Source organism: Anser cygnoides, chromosome 1 (assembly GCF_040182565.1).
Source record: "Anser cygnoides isolate HZ-2024a breed goose chromosome 1, Taihu_goose_T2T_genome, whole genome shotgun sequence".
NCBI classification, from domain to species: Eukaryota; Metazoa; Chordata; class Aves; order Anseriformes; family Anatidae; genus Anser; species Anser cygnoides.
The window spans coordinates 121,826,432-121,846,613 of NC_089873.1; the positions used below are offsets into that span (position 1 = coordinate 121,826,432).

The 20,182-nt window shown below is 35.2% G+C and overlaps 1 protein-coding gene across 2 annotated transcripts in view; it reads left to right on the forward strand.

Annotated features, from left to right (window-relative positions):
- LOC106042138 (cilia- and flagella-associated protein 47) overlaps positions 1–20,182 on the forward strand; it is a 308,071-nt gene that overhangs the window by 45,995 nt on the left and 241,894 nt on the right. For both annotated transcript variants that reach the window (XM_066980338.1, XM_066980347.1), the window contains exons 25-30: positions 5,639–5,831; positions 7,317–7,526; positions 11,924–12,024; positions 13,547–13,675; positions 15,412–15,637; positions 16,458–16,667. In XM_066980338.1, coding sequence (XP_066836439.1) covers positions 5,639–5,831; positions 7,317–7,526; positions 11,924–12,024; positions 13,547–13,675; positions 15,412–15,637; positions 16,458–16,667 — 1,069 coding nt within the window. The remainder of the gene's footprint in view (positions 1–5,638; positions 5,832–7,316; positions 7,527–11,923; positions 12,025–13,546; positions 13,676–15,411; positions 15,638–16,457; positions 16,668–20,182) is intronic.

The window sequence follows — 20,182 nt, forward strand, 5'->3', positions numbered from 1 at the left end:
ATAGGAGAAAATGGTGGGAGCTATTTCTTTTCAGATATTCAGTTATACAGACATTTAGAAATATGGACTTGGAATCTCAATTTTCTTTTGAAGGATATAAGGATCTACTTAAATTGCATATGGAAAGTGTGTCTAACCAGAAGAAAGGTTTTGGGTTAAGTTCTGAATTTTTGAGAAAATGTTGAGATGTAAGTCTGCAAAAAATAAGATATAAAAGTCAAGACACAAAAACATACCATGACCCCAGTTCTTTGGATTAAAAATGTAGAGGAAAGAGGAATGGAATTATAGGATGGAAAATGAAAAATAAACCCTCAAAACCTCCTGTGCTCTTTGAGTTGTAATTAAAAAATACATGTGTAGTTTACTGTAACTCTTAATGTATTTTGCATGTTTTTCCTCCTTTTATAAATTTCTACTTTGCTCTCAATAGGGTATCATATTTTTTTCTGTAGTCTTTTCAATTACTAAAACCTACAAAATAAGCATTGAAACTTCTAAGAAGGTATTCTAATAGATGTTTTTGAGGAGTGTGCACATGGATGGAGTAATTGTAGATCACAGGAAAATAATCACTTGTGTGTTCACGCTTTGTTTCTCAAATTAAAAGCAAATAATTTGTCTAATAGCAGATGATATAGCTGTATTTTGCATTTATTAGGGTAACATATATAGCTTGGAGAGAAAGGAAGAATATACCCTATAAGAAGTAATTAATGTATGAATAAATCTGTGGGGTTGGTTTTACGGATGCTCAGGGCAATATTAGACTTAGAAGATAAGAACAGTCAAGCTGTATGTCCAGATCTGTAATGGTTTTGGGGCCTGGGAGAGCACAGTGTCTCATTTTCTCCTGTTTCTACATAACACTGTAGCATTTAAGACAAAGGAAATTTTACAAATTTTGTCTAATACTATTTTATGCAGCAGCTGTAGAGGAAACAATTATCCCCTAGTTGAAACAAACAACTAGCACGGTCATCATATGATGGTTGGTGCTAGTTGGGTGTTTATATTGTGAGAATGTATTAAAAAATGCTCAAGTGTTGCAAAGGCTGAAGCAGAAAACAGCATGCAAATAAAAGACAATATTTTAAATTACTGGATAAATCGTTTGTGTAAACTCAAATGCATGTGTACATGAAGTTGACTGGTAAATAATTGTCAGTTGAAGTTATTTTTATTTTCACTCTTTTCCCAAATCTTTTATGTACAGAAAAACATAAATCATTCTAAAAATCAATTGCCCTTAATTCGATATTCTAAGTATTTTCTTGTGATTTGTAGTCTACTTGTATTAACCCATCACTGAAAATAATTACTCTTTCTTGTAACAGAGCATTAGATACAACAAAACCCACACAGGAGACTTAATTAATGAATAGGCTGGGCTAATCACCTTCATATGTTTGGGATGAACAAGCCTTAAGACAAACCTTGAGTGTGCATTAGAGTAATGTGTTCAAATATTCCATGATATTTGTAATAACAAGTGCATAATGCTATGGTAGTAAACTAAATACAAGAGTTTTGTATGATGTGTGGTAATATGACGCTAGGGATTCTTGAGAACTGAGGAAGTATCAATGCGATCCTTTTCTGCTGTACTAATGTACTGTATTAATGGTATATGAAAAAATTCACTGTATCTTATTGTGATGTATTAAAAAAAAAAAAAAAACAACTTACCGGAGGAATAGTAAGTGCAATAAAAAATAGTAAGGCAATAGATCTGTGCTCTAGGATTCTGTGCGGCAAAATACTCCCAAATGTGCCAGTGAGTTAAAAGGAATTCAGTGTCCCTGGAAGATGTGATAGTTATGTAATGGGCATAGGTGAACATCACACCCTCCATCTTCTAGTGTTTTTTTTTCTGCAGCAGTTAGAGATTAAATAACTATGCCTTATAACAGGTTCTGTGGGGAAATGTTTAGTTCACTTTTGATTATTATTATTATTTTTAATAGGGCTTATCATTAGCTTTTAGCTATCTGTAACTTCTTTGTTTTGAAGTCTGTATTCCAGTGTACACAAATTCTTCATTGGCACCCATTTATGCTGAAAGTGTACATATGTAATATGGTATGAATTATCGGTAAGCCTAGGGCAACTGAACTGGAAATATTTATTTGGGAGACAAGTGTAGGAAGTGAGTAACATCTAATACAGACAAGAGGATGAGAAGAGCAGATGATAGTTTTACTTTATTCCCCCACACTCTCAAAAGATTGGAAAACATGCTATTAGACAGTTAAGATTTTTGGCGGGGTGGAGGGGGGAAGATTTATACTGATAGAGAGGATCAAGGAATATGGACATCCTTATAGAGATGGCCTTTTGAATGAGCTTCTGCTGCTAGTTTAACTTGAAACTGAAACAGGTGAAGTAGAAGGTGAGGGGACCTGAAATATTTCTCCTCTGGAAGTGTGTGAGATGTATCTGGAGGAGAACTTGCATATGTATATAACTGACTTTCAGCAGAAATACAACCTCTGCTTATGTTTTTATTAATATGGACTTTGCATAAGTTATAGTCCCAGTATAATACGCTAGGGAGCTAAGCAGTCTGAGCTGGATGGGTTTTCTAATGCAAACTGGAATGAAAATGAAGCAGCTATTGAATATATGCACGTATATGCTTTGAAAAGTTGTGTTCCTTTATCCAGAGGTTTGTTGTTGTTTTAAGGTAAGGCAATGAATGCTTATTTACCTTAATAAATATATCCAGAAAAGACAAAGAGGAAATTTCCCAAATAATTGTTCAGATTTTGTTATTTCCTGGCAAATTTAGACAGACAGATTTGTAAATACCATAGTAATTAAATACATAGTAATAAGTACAAATACATAGTAATACATTTAATACATAGTAATAAATACAAATTTACATTTGTAAATACCGTAAATTAATGGTAGTATATCAAAATAGTAGCAAAAGCACAAACTTTGAGCCCTGAAAGGTGTAAATGACAGAATACATATATCCCACAGAATTATGAATATTTAGTTTTTCCTGGCTAAGTGATTTGAATATTTACAAAAAAAAAAAAGACTTTTTTTATTATTAAAATTTCATCTTGTAACTCAGTTTATATGAGGTCTACATCTGGAATTTCTTCTCACTGCTCCCAAGACTGAAACAAAATCTGTTTGAGATTCATGTCAGTTTATGGGTGAATGGGGTGGAAGGTATTCTCAGGCTTTGCAGAAGCATTCTTTGCACTTAATGGTGAAAAAAAAAAAAGGTAATAGACATTAACAGAAAGTGCTAAAATTCTGAATAACTGAAAGGTCAAAGGAAATAACAGGATGGAAAGAAATTAAGAGATTAGTATGAGGAAGAAAGATTTAATAATAATTTACAAAGGATCTTGCTATCCATTCTCTTTAAGTGATTCCTAATTTTAAATTGTGCAGTATTTGTTCTCTAGCACCCTAGTTTGTTTGATCTACATAACCTTGATTCCAGGTTACTGTGCAGTGACAGAGAAGGCTTCTTCAGGACGCTGTTTGCATTGTGTGTGGCAAATGACACAGGGTTTAGGTTATGGCTCTAGCTTTGCCATATTCTTCACATTTAATGCAATACAAGTTTAGCTAAAACAGTACTCTTTATATACCTTTCACTTTTCCAGATAAACCAGCATCTGACTTGCTTTCCTTGTGACCTTGAGTATTTGTGAACTCAGCTGTCAGTTCAGGACATAATTCTTATTAATTTCAAGTAGTTTATTTAACATGAAATATTCTGAAAAATTTGGTCCTGACCATAACAAAGTAATGAACAAAACTTAATGGGATCATTCACTTTTTTTTTTTTTTCTGTCGTTTCCCTTGTTTAAAAAAATGAGGACAGTTTTGCAACATGCTAGTGTTTTTTCTTTCCTTTTTTTTTTTTTTTTCCAACATAAGCTTATTATTACCTCACATATTATACCGTATTTCAATTTTAGTAAATATGGGTCCGCACAGAGGGTGGTCAGGTACACAGAAAGAGCTCTCTCTGTTCTGCATTCTGAGCAAGTCAGGGATTCTATGGGAAATGTAATCATGTAATTAATTGATTTGTTATAACTGATATGTACAGTAAGGATGAAAAGTTTGTGTGGGAAAGCTTAGAAAAATTATTTCCTATCATTTTAAGGTTTGACTTTGGAATACAGTTAATATGAATACTTTAAACTATGAGTTAGTGAAAATAATGTTCTTTGGTGCTGACATCTGACATTTTTCTTCCTTCATGGCATTCCTTCCTATGGTGTTTATTGGTCACTTTCCTTTACTGTATGATATACATACACAGGAAGATACAATACCAGAAATACGGTTTAATTAGAGTACAGCTGTAGGATCTTAAGTCTGTCTAGCGTGTGTATGGGAGTAACGTGTTACTCACTTCCTATAAGCATGGAGAAACATCCTGTTTGGCTCTACATATGAACTTTTCTGTTCAGTCTTCTGTGAACTTTTCTGATGACATCTCACCTTTCCCTCATAAGAGAGCTAAGTGCTAGGAAAAAAAACAAAAAGATTTGTTCTTGGTGTATTGAAACTTAGAAGCACGAGCTTCTTAGCCTTCTCAGCAATAGTCTCCTAAAGCTAACTTCCATTTAACTGGGAAGTAGTCAGATGTTGCAAAGACTGCCACAAGTTCCTATTTCATCTGGTTTTCACTTTACCAGTTTCATGTCTTCTGTTCTGAGATGAAGGGATCTGCTGACCATATTCTGGTGAGCTAACAGGCTTCCAGGAAGCTCCTCTGTCATCTTCTACATGAAGAAACTGGCTCTTATGAAGAGGGCATAAGAGAAAATGTTTTGAAGAGGTTAGGTTTTCTTTTTGTGTATGTAAACAATGGCAACTATTTCTCTGGCTCTGTAAAGAGTTAGCTGAGCTAATCATGGGAGAGCTTGTCACGTATATTGTTTGCAATAATGTGTGCTCATACAGATGTGTTAAATACAAAATTACTTTTTCTGTTATGTCTTTTGTAAATATTAGGTGAGGATATTTCCATACTTAATCTGTTAACAGTGGAGAATCAAAGGGAAAGGTGTTTCTGTCAAAAATGAAAAGTTTTAAGCTTTTTGTGTTGTCTTACAACATGTGATATGGATTTATTTCTAAATACAAGAGGTATTCATTAATTGTCCATAAAAATTGTGTTCTTTTGATGGTTTTTCAGTTGGTGGGAATAAATGAAAAGTTCATAAATGACACTTCTTTGTTTGAAACAACATTTTGATAGTGTAACAATTGCTAATGATATAAAGCACCTTGCTTTGTATTATCAGTGAAAGAAAATGCATGTTTGCCATCCAACAGAAAGACGTCTAGCAGCAGTTAGCAGGATAGTGTGAGAAGGGATGGGAATACAAGGAAACAGGGAAGGCTTTCAGTGGGGGATAATTTAAAACTTCAACAAATTGTGACAAATTAAAAATAATGGTCTTATGTCTTACTGCAAGCAATTATTCCAAACTTTCTTAATAAATAAATCTTATGCAACATTTTCTTTATGTTAAACTACATTTTGATTAAGAAATAATACTGATAACTTAAAAAAAAAAAAGTTCTTACTACAGCTCGTTTAGTTGTGTATATTTATGGTAAAATATTTTTTAACTCTTTTTAACAGCTTGTCCTGGGACATATACATCTGAAGTGTCAGTGTGTCTAGATGATAATCCATCACATTACAAAATAATCTTGTCTGGTATTACGAAGTCACCAAAAATAAATTTTGATCCCCCCTTTTTAATGCTGATGCCAGTTCCTCTGGATGTGAAAACTGAAACAGCCATCAATATTATTCCACAAGATTACTTAAGGTAAAAATCTCAAAATATGTTTATTACAAAAATACTGAATAATTCTTGTTCTCTCTCCTGAAAATATGAATTAACTTTTCTTTGTGAAGGCTAGTATTAATGTCATGCTTAGCAGCAGAAAGAATCTGCATATTTTAGAGAAAATTCATGTAGTTAATGTTGCTCTACATCCTGCAAACCTGTGTGTTCTGTCCTCAAAATGTTACTGCTTCACAAGGCAGCCATCTTCTGATAAGTTTACTCTTCCACGTGTTTTTAAAATTATTTGTAATAGAACAAGAAATAAGAAAAGAGCCCCACCAGGATTTTCTCTTCTCTTTGGCCATATTGTTGTTTTATTTTCTCTACTCCAAATGTTATAAAGCACTGTTTTCAAATCCAGCTGGTGTTTGGATAATTGATGGAGGGGGTGGGGTTCTTTTCACCCCCCACCCTGACCATTGTTCATATTTACTTCCTAAGCAAGATTTTACTACCAAAAAAAAAAAAGCACAGCACAAATATTTTAAGTACGTTATTTAATGTAATATATAACTCATAACTTTTTCATTTTTCTGTGGATCACCCACTTCATCTTGTTAGTTGAATTTATAAGAGATCATTTTCAAGATCTTCATTGTTTGGAACATAACCCAATACCATATCTACTCCAATCTGATAGAAATCTTAATCTTTTAGAATAGTTCTTTCCAGACACTTTTGTGTCTGTAAAGTGTGTGGAAATAAGCTTCTCTGGTCTCTGAGATTCAACTTTTCTCTTTGTATTTAAATAGCAAGAATATAAGTTTGTTAAACTTATATAGATACAATTTCAATACCTGAATAACTGGAAGAAAACTTTTTAAGTTGCAAAAAATTAATGAAAGTCACTTTATGTTCAAGTTATTAACATCTAATCTTGTTTGAGTTGTAGCAGTTTATGAAGTGGCTTGTAGTGAACTCAGTGATTGCATCTGAAGGGATTCAGTATTGTCTTGGACTGACTGGCATTGTCATTTTGGAACTGGAACCTTAAATTACATAACCAGGGAAATAATCTTAATATATATTGACAAATTTCCACTTAATACTGCTATTGTACAACTTGTCTGAACGCTAAAGTGCCTTGAAGTGCTATAATGCAGTTTGATCAATATTAATGAAAGATTTAGGTCTAGGAAACCTCTGAGAAAGCATGAGTAAGGAAGTAAGTAACAGTTAAATCTTTTGTAGCACAGTGACTAGAAATTACTATTTATTTGGATGTTGAGCTATTGTGGCTGATTACAAAATGTTGAGAAACATTTGTATAAAACAAACCAGCATCTAAATGCTAAGGGAATTTTAACTCTTCAGTTAGTTTCAGTTGGCATGTACTTCAAAACTGAAGTTATTCCTCTGTATTTAACTGTAAAAAGCAGCTTCATACATGTGTGAATCTGTGAATTAACTTTGTTATTGTCAAACTGTGAGCACAATCATCATTACTATTTATTTTTAATGCAGGTCATCACGAATTCAAGTTGAACTTCCCGAGCTTGAACTTGAAGATGGTGACAGGATTTGCCCTTTTTCTATACAGTTTCCAGAAGGACAAGATATAATTCCTTCATCAAATGGCACAAATATGGAACTAAATTGTCATATCAGCTTCAGATCATCTAAGCCAATTTCATCTTTAGGGACCATATTCTTCACTGATGAAGAAGAAAACAGGTAATATGTGCAATACAAATTCATCTGGGGGCATGGTCCAAACTGTCAAAGGAAGATGTGAGACATAAGACTTGTAATGAGAATTGGTTAGATGAAGGAATACAAGAATAATTCTGGAAAAAAAATGAGAATGACACTTAGAAATATGTTCCTTTTTTCAACTAGTTTACAATTCCAAAACACAAAATTCAGATCTGGTCTCTAAGGTAACATTTCTCTATATGGCAACTAGTATTGTCTGCCCCTAGTAAGTGGAAGCAGATCTGTTATTATTGTTCTACATAAATATAAACATTTTTCAGGATTTGTCTATTTAGTTCATCTCTTCCCTTGGTGTGATGAATAGATGTATGCATGAGCAGTAAAAAATAGATACTGTTGTGATTAAAAGCTATTCCTTCAGTTGCTATTTTCATTCAGGCAACTATTTTGAGGATTAAATATGTCACTGTAAACTTTAGCCCCTGATTTTTCCGAAGCATAAAACTAAATTATTTCGAAGCAAGTGTTATGGACATTTTAGTTACTGTTGCTCACATTCGACTATTTTTTAAAAAATACATTTTTCTGTATAGATCATCAGCCACAAATCTCTTCATTTTTACTCATTTTAATTATTTGTAAGATTTAATCATTGTGTAGGATACAACTCATAAACGTGTGCTAAAGCTTGTATTAATTATGAAAAAATGTAACTTAGGCATATGATGAGATCTGAAATATAGCTGCTGATCAGGCACAATATTTGGTTTTAATAAGGGTTTTTATATGATGCACTAGCAGCTTCTCAACTCTTGCTATAGAAAAATAAAACTTTTTGCTGTGCAATAAACGTTTTTCTATATTTGCCATTAAAATGAAATAAAAGGTACCACCCTCAATTTAAAGGCAAACTTAAAGTCTTTCTGAAAAAAATATACCTAATAAAAGTTATCAAAGTAACATTAAAAGGCATCCATGCTTGTGAAGGTGAAAAAAAATCATTCTTGGGAATGGCAAATCATCTTTAAAATGTTGCTGTGTTTTAAAATAAAGTAGGTAGGTGTTTTTTTTTTTTTTAAACAGTACTGACAACACTGGTTTTCCAATGTGTATGTGATTTCCTGTCAGTGAGTTGCATAGGCTGTAAGAGCAGATGATATAAAATATGAACACAAATGGATGAAATAACACACCATACGAATCAAATGGATTCTGTGTGTGCTATTAGTTAACATGATAATATTATTCATATTGGCTTTTGGAAGAAATTATTTTTTATCATAACCAGAAAAAAATTTTCCTTCAATTGGAGAAGTCAAGGTAAGATTTTCTAATCTAGAACATATAGTTATTATTCTAATAAAATCTATAATATGCCCAGGTGTCGGTTTCTTTACTACTGTTAATATTGCACTGTTCATTGATATTCCACTCCATAATAACTGGTAGTTGCAATTTTTGCTACCTGCATATCCGCCCTCATTCTTTTCCCTGCTCCAAGGTCATGGGAGATGTATGGAATGTGTTTGAACCTCAAATCTGACTAAAACAATTATATAAGCATTTGAGCAGTTTGTTTCAAACTGTGTGACTAATGAATTTAAACTGCTTTGTTAATTTAAGACAGGACTTTGGGGCCTTCTCAACCTTTAATAATAGAATAATGAAACCAAGACATAACCGGTATAAAAGGTAACTGATCTTGAATAGGTTCCTGGTTTCTTTAATAAGCCATGAAATCTCACAGCATCAGTTGCTGAAGACATACTAACTTTTCAAGTATTTTCCCTTTACATTATCATTTTCTAAGCAACAAAATTATATTTTAAAATTATTTGAACTGAAACTTTAAACTTTGCTATTTTATGATCGGTGTTCCAGGGTGGAAAAAAACATATGAGTTAAAAATTAACTTCTATCTTGGTAAAATATAGTGTGTTTTTAACTCTTTGAATTGAAGCCTACTTAGACTCTGTACTATATATTTTTTTTTTAAATCCAGGCCTAAAATTTCAGTAGGATTGATTTGCATATTCTGTTCATGCAAATCATAATGATTTTCCTGTAAATCAGAGTGAGCATTGGATAGAAGATGGATATTGTTGAATTTGACTACTTTACAGAAAACATTGACAAGGCAATCATGTTTTAAAGAAAAATAACTTTACATGTATCTGTAAGAGAAAACTGAGGAGATATATATTTGTCCTTTAGCAAGTAATTTACTGTGTGCATGGATTACATTAAATGGATCATAAGTAAGCGCATTAATATTAATTTAATGACTACCTTGAATGAGAATTTGCAGTTAATTTCTAATATTACTTTTAATCTCTGTTCTCCCTTTTTGCTTCTTTGACTCCAAAACAGATTAAATGACATTACATTGCACAGGGCTGATATGAATAAAGAAGTTAAAGGTAGCAAAATCCAAGAATGTCTTGACCAATTATTTAAGAAATGGAAAAACTATTCAGTTATGAAACTTATTTCCTTCAACTTGAAAAACTAAATTAAAAAAACCCCTCAGAGTGTGGTGATTTAACACCTGTGCACAGCTAAGCACAACCATGCCATGCTCTCACTCTCCATCCTCAAAAGGACAGGGAGAAAGTAAGATGGAAAAAATGCTTGTGAGATGAGATAAGGGCAGGGAGATCACTCAGCTGTTGCCATCATGAGCAAAACAGACTCAGCATAATGTAATTTATTGCCTACTATTAACAGACCAGATCAATGTGAACCACCTTTCCACCATTCACCCTCTTCTATGTCCTTCCCCCCACACCCCTCCAAGCAGTGCAGAAAAACGGGGAATGGGGGTTGTGGTCAGTCCCTGACGCTTCATCTCCACCGCTCCTTCATGGTAACTCCCTGCCCCTACTCCAAAGGCAGCAGCTCTTCAAGAACTGCTCCCACACGGCTCCGTACCACGGGGTCCATCCATCCCCCAGGAGCAAACTGCTCCAGCACGGGTCCCCCACGGGCGGGCGGCAGCTCCCCCCAGACCCCCTGCTCCTGCGTGGGCTCCTCTCCACGGGCTGCAGCTCCGGCCCGGGGCCTGCTCCTGCGGGGGCTCTCCATGGGCCGCAGCCTCCTCCAGGCCACATCCACCTGCTCCACGTGGGCTCCTCCACGGGCTGCAGCGTGGAGATCTGCTCCGTGTGGGACCCATGGGCTGCAGGGGGACAGCCTGCTCCACCGGGGGCCTCTCCCTGCACAGCCCGCAGGGGAACTGCTGCTGCCTGCCTGGAGCACCTCCTGCCCTCCTGCTGCACTCACCTGGGGGGCTGCAGGGCTGGTTCCCTCACATGTTCCCACTCCTCTCTCCCAGCTGCTCTAGCGAAGCATTTTTTTTTCCCCTTTCTTAAATCTGCTGTCCCAGAGGCACAAACAGCTCTGGTCAGTGGCGGGTCCCATTTAGAGCTGGCTGGAGCTGGCTCTTATCTTTACTTGGGGCAGCTGCTGGGCTCTTTCCTGCTTTTTCCAAAACCTTCCTACATAAGCCCAATACAATGAGAACATATCATGTTTTTAAATTTGTCCTCCAATTGTGATTACATCTTTTAATTTGCTGAGCAAATAAATAGTTCAGCAGGAAAGAAATTTCTCTGCCATCCTGATTTGAAATGACATTTAACTTAAGTTAAAAAGATAAATAGGAAACAACATGCACATCATGTGTCATATAAACTAAAGAAATGGTGGCCTGGACAATACCCCCAAACACCTATGTGGTGGATAGATGAGTTGCTGTGACCATTGGTGACACAAATGTGCCGAGGTCTGTGACTTCTGTGTTCTACATTTCTCAGTTTTCTTTCCTTCTTTCACGGTGGATCTGGGGAAACTCATGCTATTTCTGATTTTGTTTGTGGTTGGAAGCTCAGGAAGACAAGATATCAGTGATCTTATCATCTGATAATAACATAATGAAGCAGACACAGTTGCTACAAGGTAGCTGTTAAGAGTTGGTTCCAGTTGTTTTGGTAGTCCATGAGATCTCCATGTCTCATGGAAGGAAATGTTATGTTGCCTTCTTGTGCTGGGAAATGTGCCTAAACTTTAGGAAGTTAGCAGTCTCCTTAATACGCTCATAAATATCTACTGCAATTTTAATTCATTTTTTCTTCAGAGGCAGAGTTCATTAATTTCATTAAAATCTTTTCTAAATCTTGAACTTTCAGTTTGAGGACACATCCATGCTCTATAATAAATAAATTTTGTTGTGGAATATACTGTCTTTCACCATTTCAGCATTTGCAGCCTCATCTATGTACTCTCTCACTGAACCAGGAGAGGAGAAAAGAAGTGGTCTGGATATCTTTTATTTCTGTCTTTTCTTCTTGTGTTGAAATATTTTGATTGCCATGACTAAATAGAAAAATATCACCTTTGTATTTTGTTTTGAACAGATTCTCCCTTCAGGTTGCTGCAACAGCAGAGAATTGCCTTCTTACTTTATACCCATATTTGGCATTTCACCTCTCTGATCAACAAGTTACTTTGATAAGCAGTAAGTAGTCTGCATTCTAACTCTTCAGATTATATTATGACTAGTGGTATTAGGAAAAGATAAATTGATAATCAGGTGTTTTGGCCTTCAAAGAATTACACAAGAAATGAAGTTATTAAATTATTGGATTGATTTTTGATAGTGTAATTTAACAGAATTGTGACCTCGGGATAGCTATGGTAAATAGGAGTATTGGGTTTTGTGTTTTTAAACTATTAAAAAAAAAGTTTCATGTTATACTTGTGAATAATCCTGTATTTTAATATGTATTTACCTATATGTAACAAAATGAAAGTGTAGTTGTAGCACATCTGTATTAGCTTATCTAATCATTATCCGTAGTATAATCAGTGGAAATATACCATATGTTAGCATATGTTGTCTAACTTTTTAGAGAATTTTGGTTGGTGCTGTAGTGGTCAGTATTTCTTAAGGCTGTGCACTGCTATATCTCCTATGCCAGTAGTAGTTATGCTAGTATTTCTGGTTAATAACCAGAGTTTCCTTTTGCCAGATCTTCTAGATCAGTATAACACCAACAGCAATCAAAGTTGTCAAAAGAAATAGTATTTATTGTTCAGACCCTAACTGTGCTGATTACACAGAATGACACCATGAATGTTTTTGAAACATTGCAGTGTGTAAAGGCCAGTTAGTCATCCAGCACGTCCTTTTAGTTTCACTTTGTGATTTCTTGAGCTTTTCATTAGACCTGATTTAATGGATAAATTTAAAAGTCAGAGATTCTAGAGTTTCTAGAGAGTTGCATGAATCATGAAGAAACTCCTAGGAGACAACACTTTTTTTTTTTTTTTTTTTTGCAACTTCCCAAGTAGCTCACTCCAAACACTCCTCCAGTTGACAAGATCTTTTTCCTCAGTGTTTTACTTCATATTGTTCTTCCTTCATGACCTTTTTCTATTCACTGACCAGTTTCAGCACTCTTCCTCCCAGTTCTACATCAGGAGAATTGAACTGTACCTAGAAATATGAATTTGGATAATGTAAATTAAATGTAGATTTTTTTAAATGCAAAGAGGGATATGTGAGTTTTACAATTTCTGTATATGTACTGACAGAACTGATGGGTCGCTAAAGCATGCTTTTGAGTCTAGCTTGTAACTTATGGGGTGTTGAGTCTGAAAGAGTCTGATAACTCTATACCAAGACTTGATACTTAAAGAGCTGTGATCAAAAATCCCTTAAGAATATTTGTTTCATGACTTAGAATTCTTGAATTAGCACTGCTTTAATAGGCGATTTTTGGCAAGTATGCAGACCCGTCTTGTACAAGATACAGTTAACGGAAAGAAGATGTAGGTTTTTTTTTTTTTTTTTTTGTCCCCAGTGTAATGACCAGTATGATATTTTCATAGTGAGTCAAGTAAGAGCTGTTACTTGATTTAATTTGATTTAATTGAAATAACTAAAAGTATAAAAGCAGGTATCTGTTTATAAACCATTAGAGCACTGACAGTAAGGTATGTTTTACTCAACTGCAACTTGTAATCTTGCTTTTTAGATAGTAAAGACTACAGTAGTGGAGAAGTTGTTCTGCATCCACGTTACACTCCACAATCAGTTCCCCATAGTACTTCCTCAAGTTCCTTTGGTGCAATCACTGAATCAACCTATGAATATTCCCAGTCAGGTATAGTATATCTGTTTACTTTAAACACTTTGAGCTCTTGCAAATAGTTTTTGGCTTGCTACTTTAAAGAGATGTGTTTCACATTTGTAACCTTTGCTTTAAATGCTTGTGTGTGTGTAACTGAGGAATACTGGAGAGGCTGTTCTTTCCAGTGACGCCATGGGAAACCTGGCCTAAAGTATTTTAGCAGAAAAGACACTCCTGTCTTTTAGCAGATTAAGTGGAAGGGAAATCAGCCAAACTACTTAAAAACAAACAAACAAAGAATAAAACGGTCCCATTTGCAATAAAATGTCTGTGGAGGAACTGGCAGAAAAGTAACTACTGAACAGACCTAAGGGGATTAGTTGCTAAGAAGGGCATTGTTTCTGTAGTCATGAACTAACTAACCACAGAGAAATCAGGCTAGATTTCAACATGTTTACTGTATTTATGAAGTACTGTATAAAAACAACCATTGTCAGTGGGACTCAGTTAAAGTGCTGCTCTATGTGAATTAAGCCTAATAGATCTTCTGTAAGGTTTCAGGTGACTAATATCTGAGGCTGTTGACATCTCTCTTTTTTTCAGCTGCTAGTTTTCTTAGGAACAGCTGAAGTTACTGCTGCTGTTTCATTACTGTTAGGATTCCACATTTGCAGATCTGCAGATGTTTGTGTGATCATTCTCTATGGTATTAACAAGACAATTAGTTTAGTTAAACAGAATAAACAATAGGTCTTTAACATGGTTCACTTTCAGTGGAATGATGTAAAACAAGTTCAAAAGAACAACTCAGTTTCAGATCTAAAAAGGCAATAACCTCTGGCAAAGGTGGCAGTGACAAGATAAGAAAGTAGCCTCATCAGCCAGCCAAACTGCACAATAACAGATCTATCTGCATCTTATTAAGGACAAGAGTCTCCTCTTTTGCTTGTGTTGCACTATATTATTTTTTTTTCTCCTTAAATCCTAACAAATAATTTCTTCACTGTGCAAGGCATTAAATAGTATTATTTTTGCATCACTTAATGAAACAATAAACCTGAACAGTTGATTGATAAAATGCAGGTAAAACACAAATATTGTTTCCATATCTGAAGACGTATCTTGTCTAAGCTATTTGTCATATGAAAAGAGTTGTATTGTTATATTTTATGCAATAATGCTGTTGTACAAAAACCTAGAAGTAGTAAGAATATGTAATCTAAGTTTTGAGCAGGTCAAGATTTTGGAGGGAGAAGGCCTAGTAAGGGAGAAAAGTCCAAAGACTTAAGGGAAGTTACTTACTTCCCTCACTTAAGGGAATAGGCTTACTTATACTGATACAACACCTGATAAATTGTTTGAACACAACTCAGTTACTGAGTCATGCTATGTGATTGGGGTGAGGAATTATTGTTCTCTAGCTGGTAAAGCGATAGCTACTGGAACTGCACGAAAGGCTGTTTTTTTTTTTTTCAGATTACTGTTTATGATTTTGTAAACCTTGTCTGATTTTTTTTTTTTTGTTTGGGTAAAACATTTCACTTTAAGTGAAACTAGATTCCAAAAATAGAATTTATTCCATTCCGAAGACATGTACATGTCACATTGTTTACTGCTGAAATAAATTGGTCATTCATTATTGACAATTTTTGTTTTCTGAGAACAGTTTTTTTCATGATGTTTTTGTATTAGACCACAATAGGGAAATAAGGAGTCTCTTTCTTTCTTTTATACTTCTTTCTTACTTTTCCCCCCTCTGTGTCATTCAGAGTTCGATAGTACCCTTGAAAGTGATGAACAGACGAGTGAAGAGAGTGAAGCTGATAGTCCAAGTGATGGGAGAGAAAATAAATCTGAATTATCATTTTTTCCTGATGAGGACAAAGAAGAGTACATCTTCTTTCAGAAAGCTCTAACTGCTGTTCAGAATTGGTTCACTCTCTTTGGCTGGTCTAAGGGACCAAATCCTATTTCAATACCATATTCACTAAGACGGTAATTCATATTTTCTTTGAGCTAACTTGTGTCTGCCTAATAAAATGTTAATATACATAGCAAGGTGATTTGGATATGAACAGAGGAACATAGAGACACATAGTTTTAATTAAAATCATAGCATCTATGCACTGTTTATATGAAAATGTCATTTTGGTTATTTTTCATTTTCTAAAATATCATTCCAGATACTGTGCTCTGATATATTACAATGCAGTGATATATCATATCTGCATATGTAAATATACGGTTAAAACTAGATGTCACTCCTTTAACTGAAATCTATTTTTCTCCCAAAATGAGCACAGGTATATCAATTGTCCCTCCTTTCATGGCATACATAAGTTTTAGACAATATGTCTTTTTCCCCACATAATCTGAAGATCAAGAAACAGATGGGGAAGCAAATTTAATAATCAGCAGTCTTGCAAATACCCTGGAAATATATCAGTTTTGGTGGCATCACTTAGTTGATCTTGTCTAGTTCGGTACTAAATAATGAAGAAGCCAATCTCCTGGGACACATATAGGCATTTATCAATATGATAGAAATCAAAGTTATAGTTGGCAGAAAGCAATGATAAACATAGATTTATTTAAGAAATGTTTGATATATACTTATTAAACATTCCATTCTTATAAAAATATTACATTCTTATAAAAATACTGTAGAAAGAAAAAGGCGCTATACTTTTCAGCCTTCTTTCCTGATGTTTTTGCTTCTTGCTTTATTAAATTTATCGTTGTCAGTGATACAATAATTAAATCTTAGCTTGTTTTGTTCGTTTAAGAGTAATATCGTAAGCTTTTTCTCTCTTAGCGATGTCTGTAAAGCCCAGAGGAGTTCTTCTCAAGAAAATGTTTTTAAACAAAACCTTGGCAAAGATACTAAGACTGTTTACGACATGTTATTCCACCTGAGTGGACAGTTGTTACCTGGCATTACATTGAGCCGGTCACTGCCCCTTGATCCTGTTGAACAAATTTTACAGCTCCATTGGCAGCATTCTACGTTCCTTGCTTTCCTTAAGTAAGTACATGTGATAAAATCTTTCTTTCTTTTTTCCCCCTTTTAATTAGCATAGTTCAAAATTCCAACTAAAGAGTAGGCTTAGGGCCTCTTTTATAGTGCATCTTTTGTGATATAAGACTTTTCTATTATAATTTTTTTTTTTTTTTTTTTTACTAAGGTATTCTCTGCAGCTTCCACTAATCGAGGTGTCCTTTGGTAGGGTTATATTCAACACAGAGATTCCACAGGAACTCTCTTCCCACTATTATGAAAGAAAACAACTATTAACCTAATCTCTTAGACTGAGTAGATAGGTGGATCAGGTTTGTTATGAATGATTTTACCATTCCACTGATGCTCGTTGCCCTGTAATCACTGGCTTTAGCAATACATTTTGTAAACTTAGTAATATATTTGTCTTTCATATTAACAATATGCCAAGAAATGGAAGCACTACTCCTGCTGCTGAACAGATTTAGCTACTAGCAATCTTAACTGATAGTCTTATTTCATAACGTAAAATGGAACAACCTTCAAAGATGGCGCAAATCAAAAAAGGTTAATAAACTCCTTTTTTATCCTTCTTGTCTGTTGCTGTGAAACAGAAGACAATTAACTTTAGAGAAATTCTAATGTCACAAGTTCCTTACAGATCATTAGAAGACCTGAAACACAGCATCTCTGCGTCTTTTCAGCATCCTCGGTAGTGTTCAAGAGGCTGTCCTTCCATTTAAGAACTATTTATTTACTGTCCTAAATACAAGTTTTCGTTTGAAAATAATGGACCATGATGTAGTCATATCTGAACTCAATGAGATCAATGCACACTGTTTCTTATGTAACAGAAAGATCAGTAGTTGCAATGATATACCAGCAGACACAACAAGCATTTTTCTCATGCTTCAGGTCTGAAAGCAGAATAATGCTCAATGTAGCACCTTAAACAAGCATCTCTTCTATGATATCTATCAACGGAACTACACAAGAGTGCTAAATTACAACTTCTTAAAACTTCACTTAAACAGAAAACCATACTGTTTATCTACCGTTATCTCAAACACATCTGTTCTGTTCTAGAATTGTACTTTCAATAATTCTATCTTCCTGGGAACGCTGAGTCGCCTCATTAGATCCCATAAGCTTACTCAATGCACTGAATCAAAAAGCCTGATGGAAGACTCTAAAAAGAGCTGCGCACAGCTTGTTAAATTTAAATATCTTTTTTTTTTTTTAAAAAAAAAAAAGCTGTCTCAATCTTCACATTGATAGCAGTGTGACTGCTATCTATAGCAGAGCAACCAAGTGAACAGAAAGTAAAAAATTTTGGCCTTCGAGATTAAGTGTTTACAACATTAACAGGGAAGGGGAAACAAAGGTATTCTCTGGATCCAAAACAACATTGGACCTTTATCTGAAACTTTCAGCCATGTCATTCATTTTAAAAATAAGTCAGAATAGCACTCTTCTGTGCATCATTGATATATCATGGTAGGTAATTTGGAGGAACCATTGCAGCAATGGTAGAACAGTATCTTTGGCTTTCTTCAGTAAGGAGAACAATGCATACAGATTCCTGTTTTCACAGTTTCAACATCCATTCTGATACTAAATAAAAGAATTGATGGATACAACCCACCACATTGAATCTTAAAGGCTGGAGTCATTAGGCAATGGACTGCTAAGAATGTCTTGGCATCATATTATTAATGCCACCCTGTGATTATTCCTCTGAAGGAATGTCACATCTATCCAGAGAACAAGGCATGGAGTATGTGGAAATATGAATGGTCCTCTAAGTAGATTTAAGAGTTTTTCTTGTTTATTTAATCAGTATATTGTTTTTCTGAGGTCACAGGGATAAAAAACTTTAGTTCCAGCTCAAGAAAGAACCTTTTGATTGCCGCTGCCTTAGGTCTAGTGACAAGCTAATATCCCTAGGAGAGTAGTCAAGAGCAACTTCAAGTCTTACTTCCTCTTCTGAACCCTATTACCCTTGTTAACAATTCCAAGTTTCATCAATCCTTTTAATTAGCAGGTTGATTAATTCTGCTCAGTTCCTGTCAAGAGTGACAGAAGTGTGTAACTACTACTCAAGGCTGGAGCTGATGTGCCTCTCAGCCCTAACTATGGGATTTTATAGCCCTAACTCAAACACAGACTTTGCTTTTGGTCTTTTAGTACCAGTCTAGCTGATCTAGCTAGTCTTCTGTCTAGCTTCAAGTGTCATTGCACCTTAGAGAGAGAGAGAAAGAATGTCTCTTTATCTTATTTATCTCAAGTTTGTTTATTGTGAAATGCAAACAAATATTTATTCATAACATTGGGAATTAGCAACACAAGTGGAAATATTTTTCCAAGGAAATTAGTACAACCTTACATTAAAGTTGTACCAGAAAGGTCTTCTATACATCTTATTTTGTTTATATGATAGCAGCCTTTGGCAAGGACTCAGTCAGATATCCATCGTTTTGCATATCTTATGCCTCAAGTTAGAATCACAGAATATCCCAAGTTGCAAGGGACCCATAAGGATCATCAAGTCCAACTCCTGGCACCACACAGGTCTACCCAAAAATTCAGACCATGTGACTAAGCGCGCAGTCCAAATGCTTCTTAAACTCCGACAGGCTTGGTGCTGTGATTACATTCTGGGGAGCCTGTTCCAGTGCGCAACAAACCCCTCAGTGAAGGACCTCTTCCTGATGTCCAGCCTGAACCTCCCCTGCCTCAGCTTGACACCGTTCCCACGGGTCCTATCACTGGTCACTAAAGAGAATAGATCGGCGCCTTCCCCTCCACTCCCCCTCGTGAGGAAGCTGTAGAGCACAATGAGGTCTCCCCTCAGCCTCCTCATTTCCAGGCTGAACAGGCCAAGTGACCTCAGCCACTCCTCATACGTCTTCCCCTCTAGGCCATTCATCATCTTAGTAGCCCTCCTCTAGACACTCTCCAACAGTTGCACGTCCGTAGTTATCCCTAAGTTATCCATACCAGAGTTGATCTGTTCAGCAGCTTCCATCAAAATATTCTTTCACAGATGTTTCCTTAAAGAATTTTCATGGGATACTTTTGGAGCATTCCTAGATAGGTTCAACATTTTCTCCTCATGGAGCCTGATGGCTCTTGTGTCCAATCTTCCCACTGAGATTTTGTAGGGAATCCAGTATTTAAATTTAGTATTGAAACTAATTCTCTTCTCTTCTTATGAAGAAGACCTTGCTGTGTTTCTCAGTTAGGACAAAGAATTGGATATGCAAATAGCTCTCTGTGAGAACAGGCACCTCAATGTTGGATTATGCTGTGCTTCAACAAAGGCTAGAAGTTTTATCTTTAGGATGGTTCATCAGTACACTTTAGTGTAAAACTTCTCTTACTTTGAACTTCATGTATTAATCTGTACATAAACAAACGATATATGAATCGAGTGGTATAAAAGTATATAGCTTATTACTCTTCATCAAAAGCATGCATGATGTTAATTGCCTATTTGAAAATTACGAGTTTTGGTGTGAGTCAGTCCCAATCACTTTTGC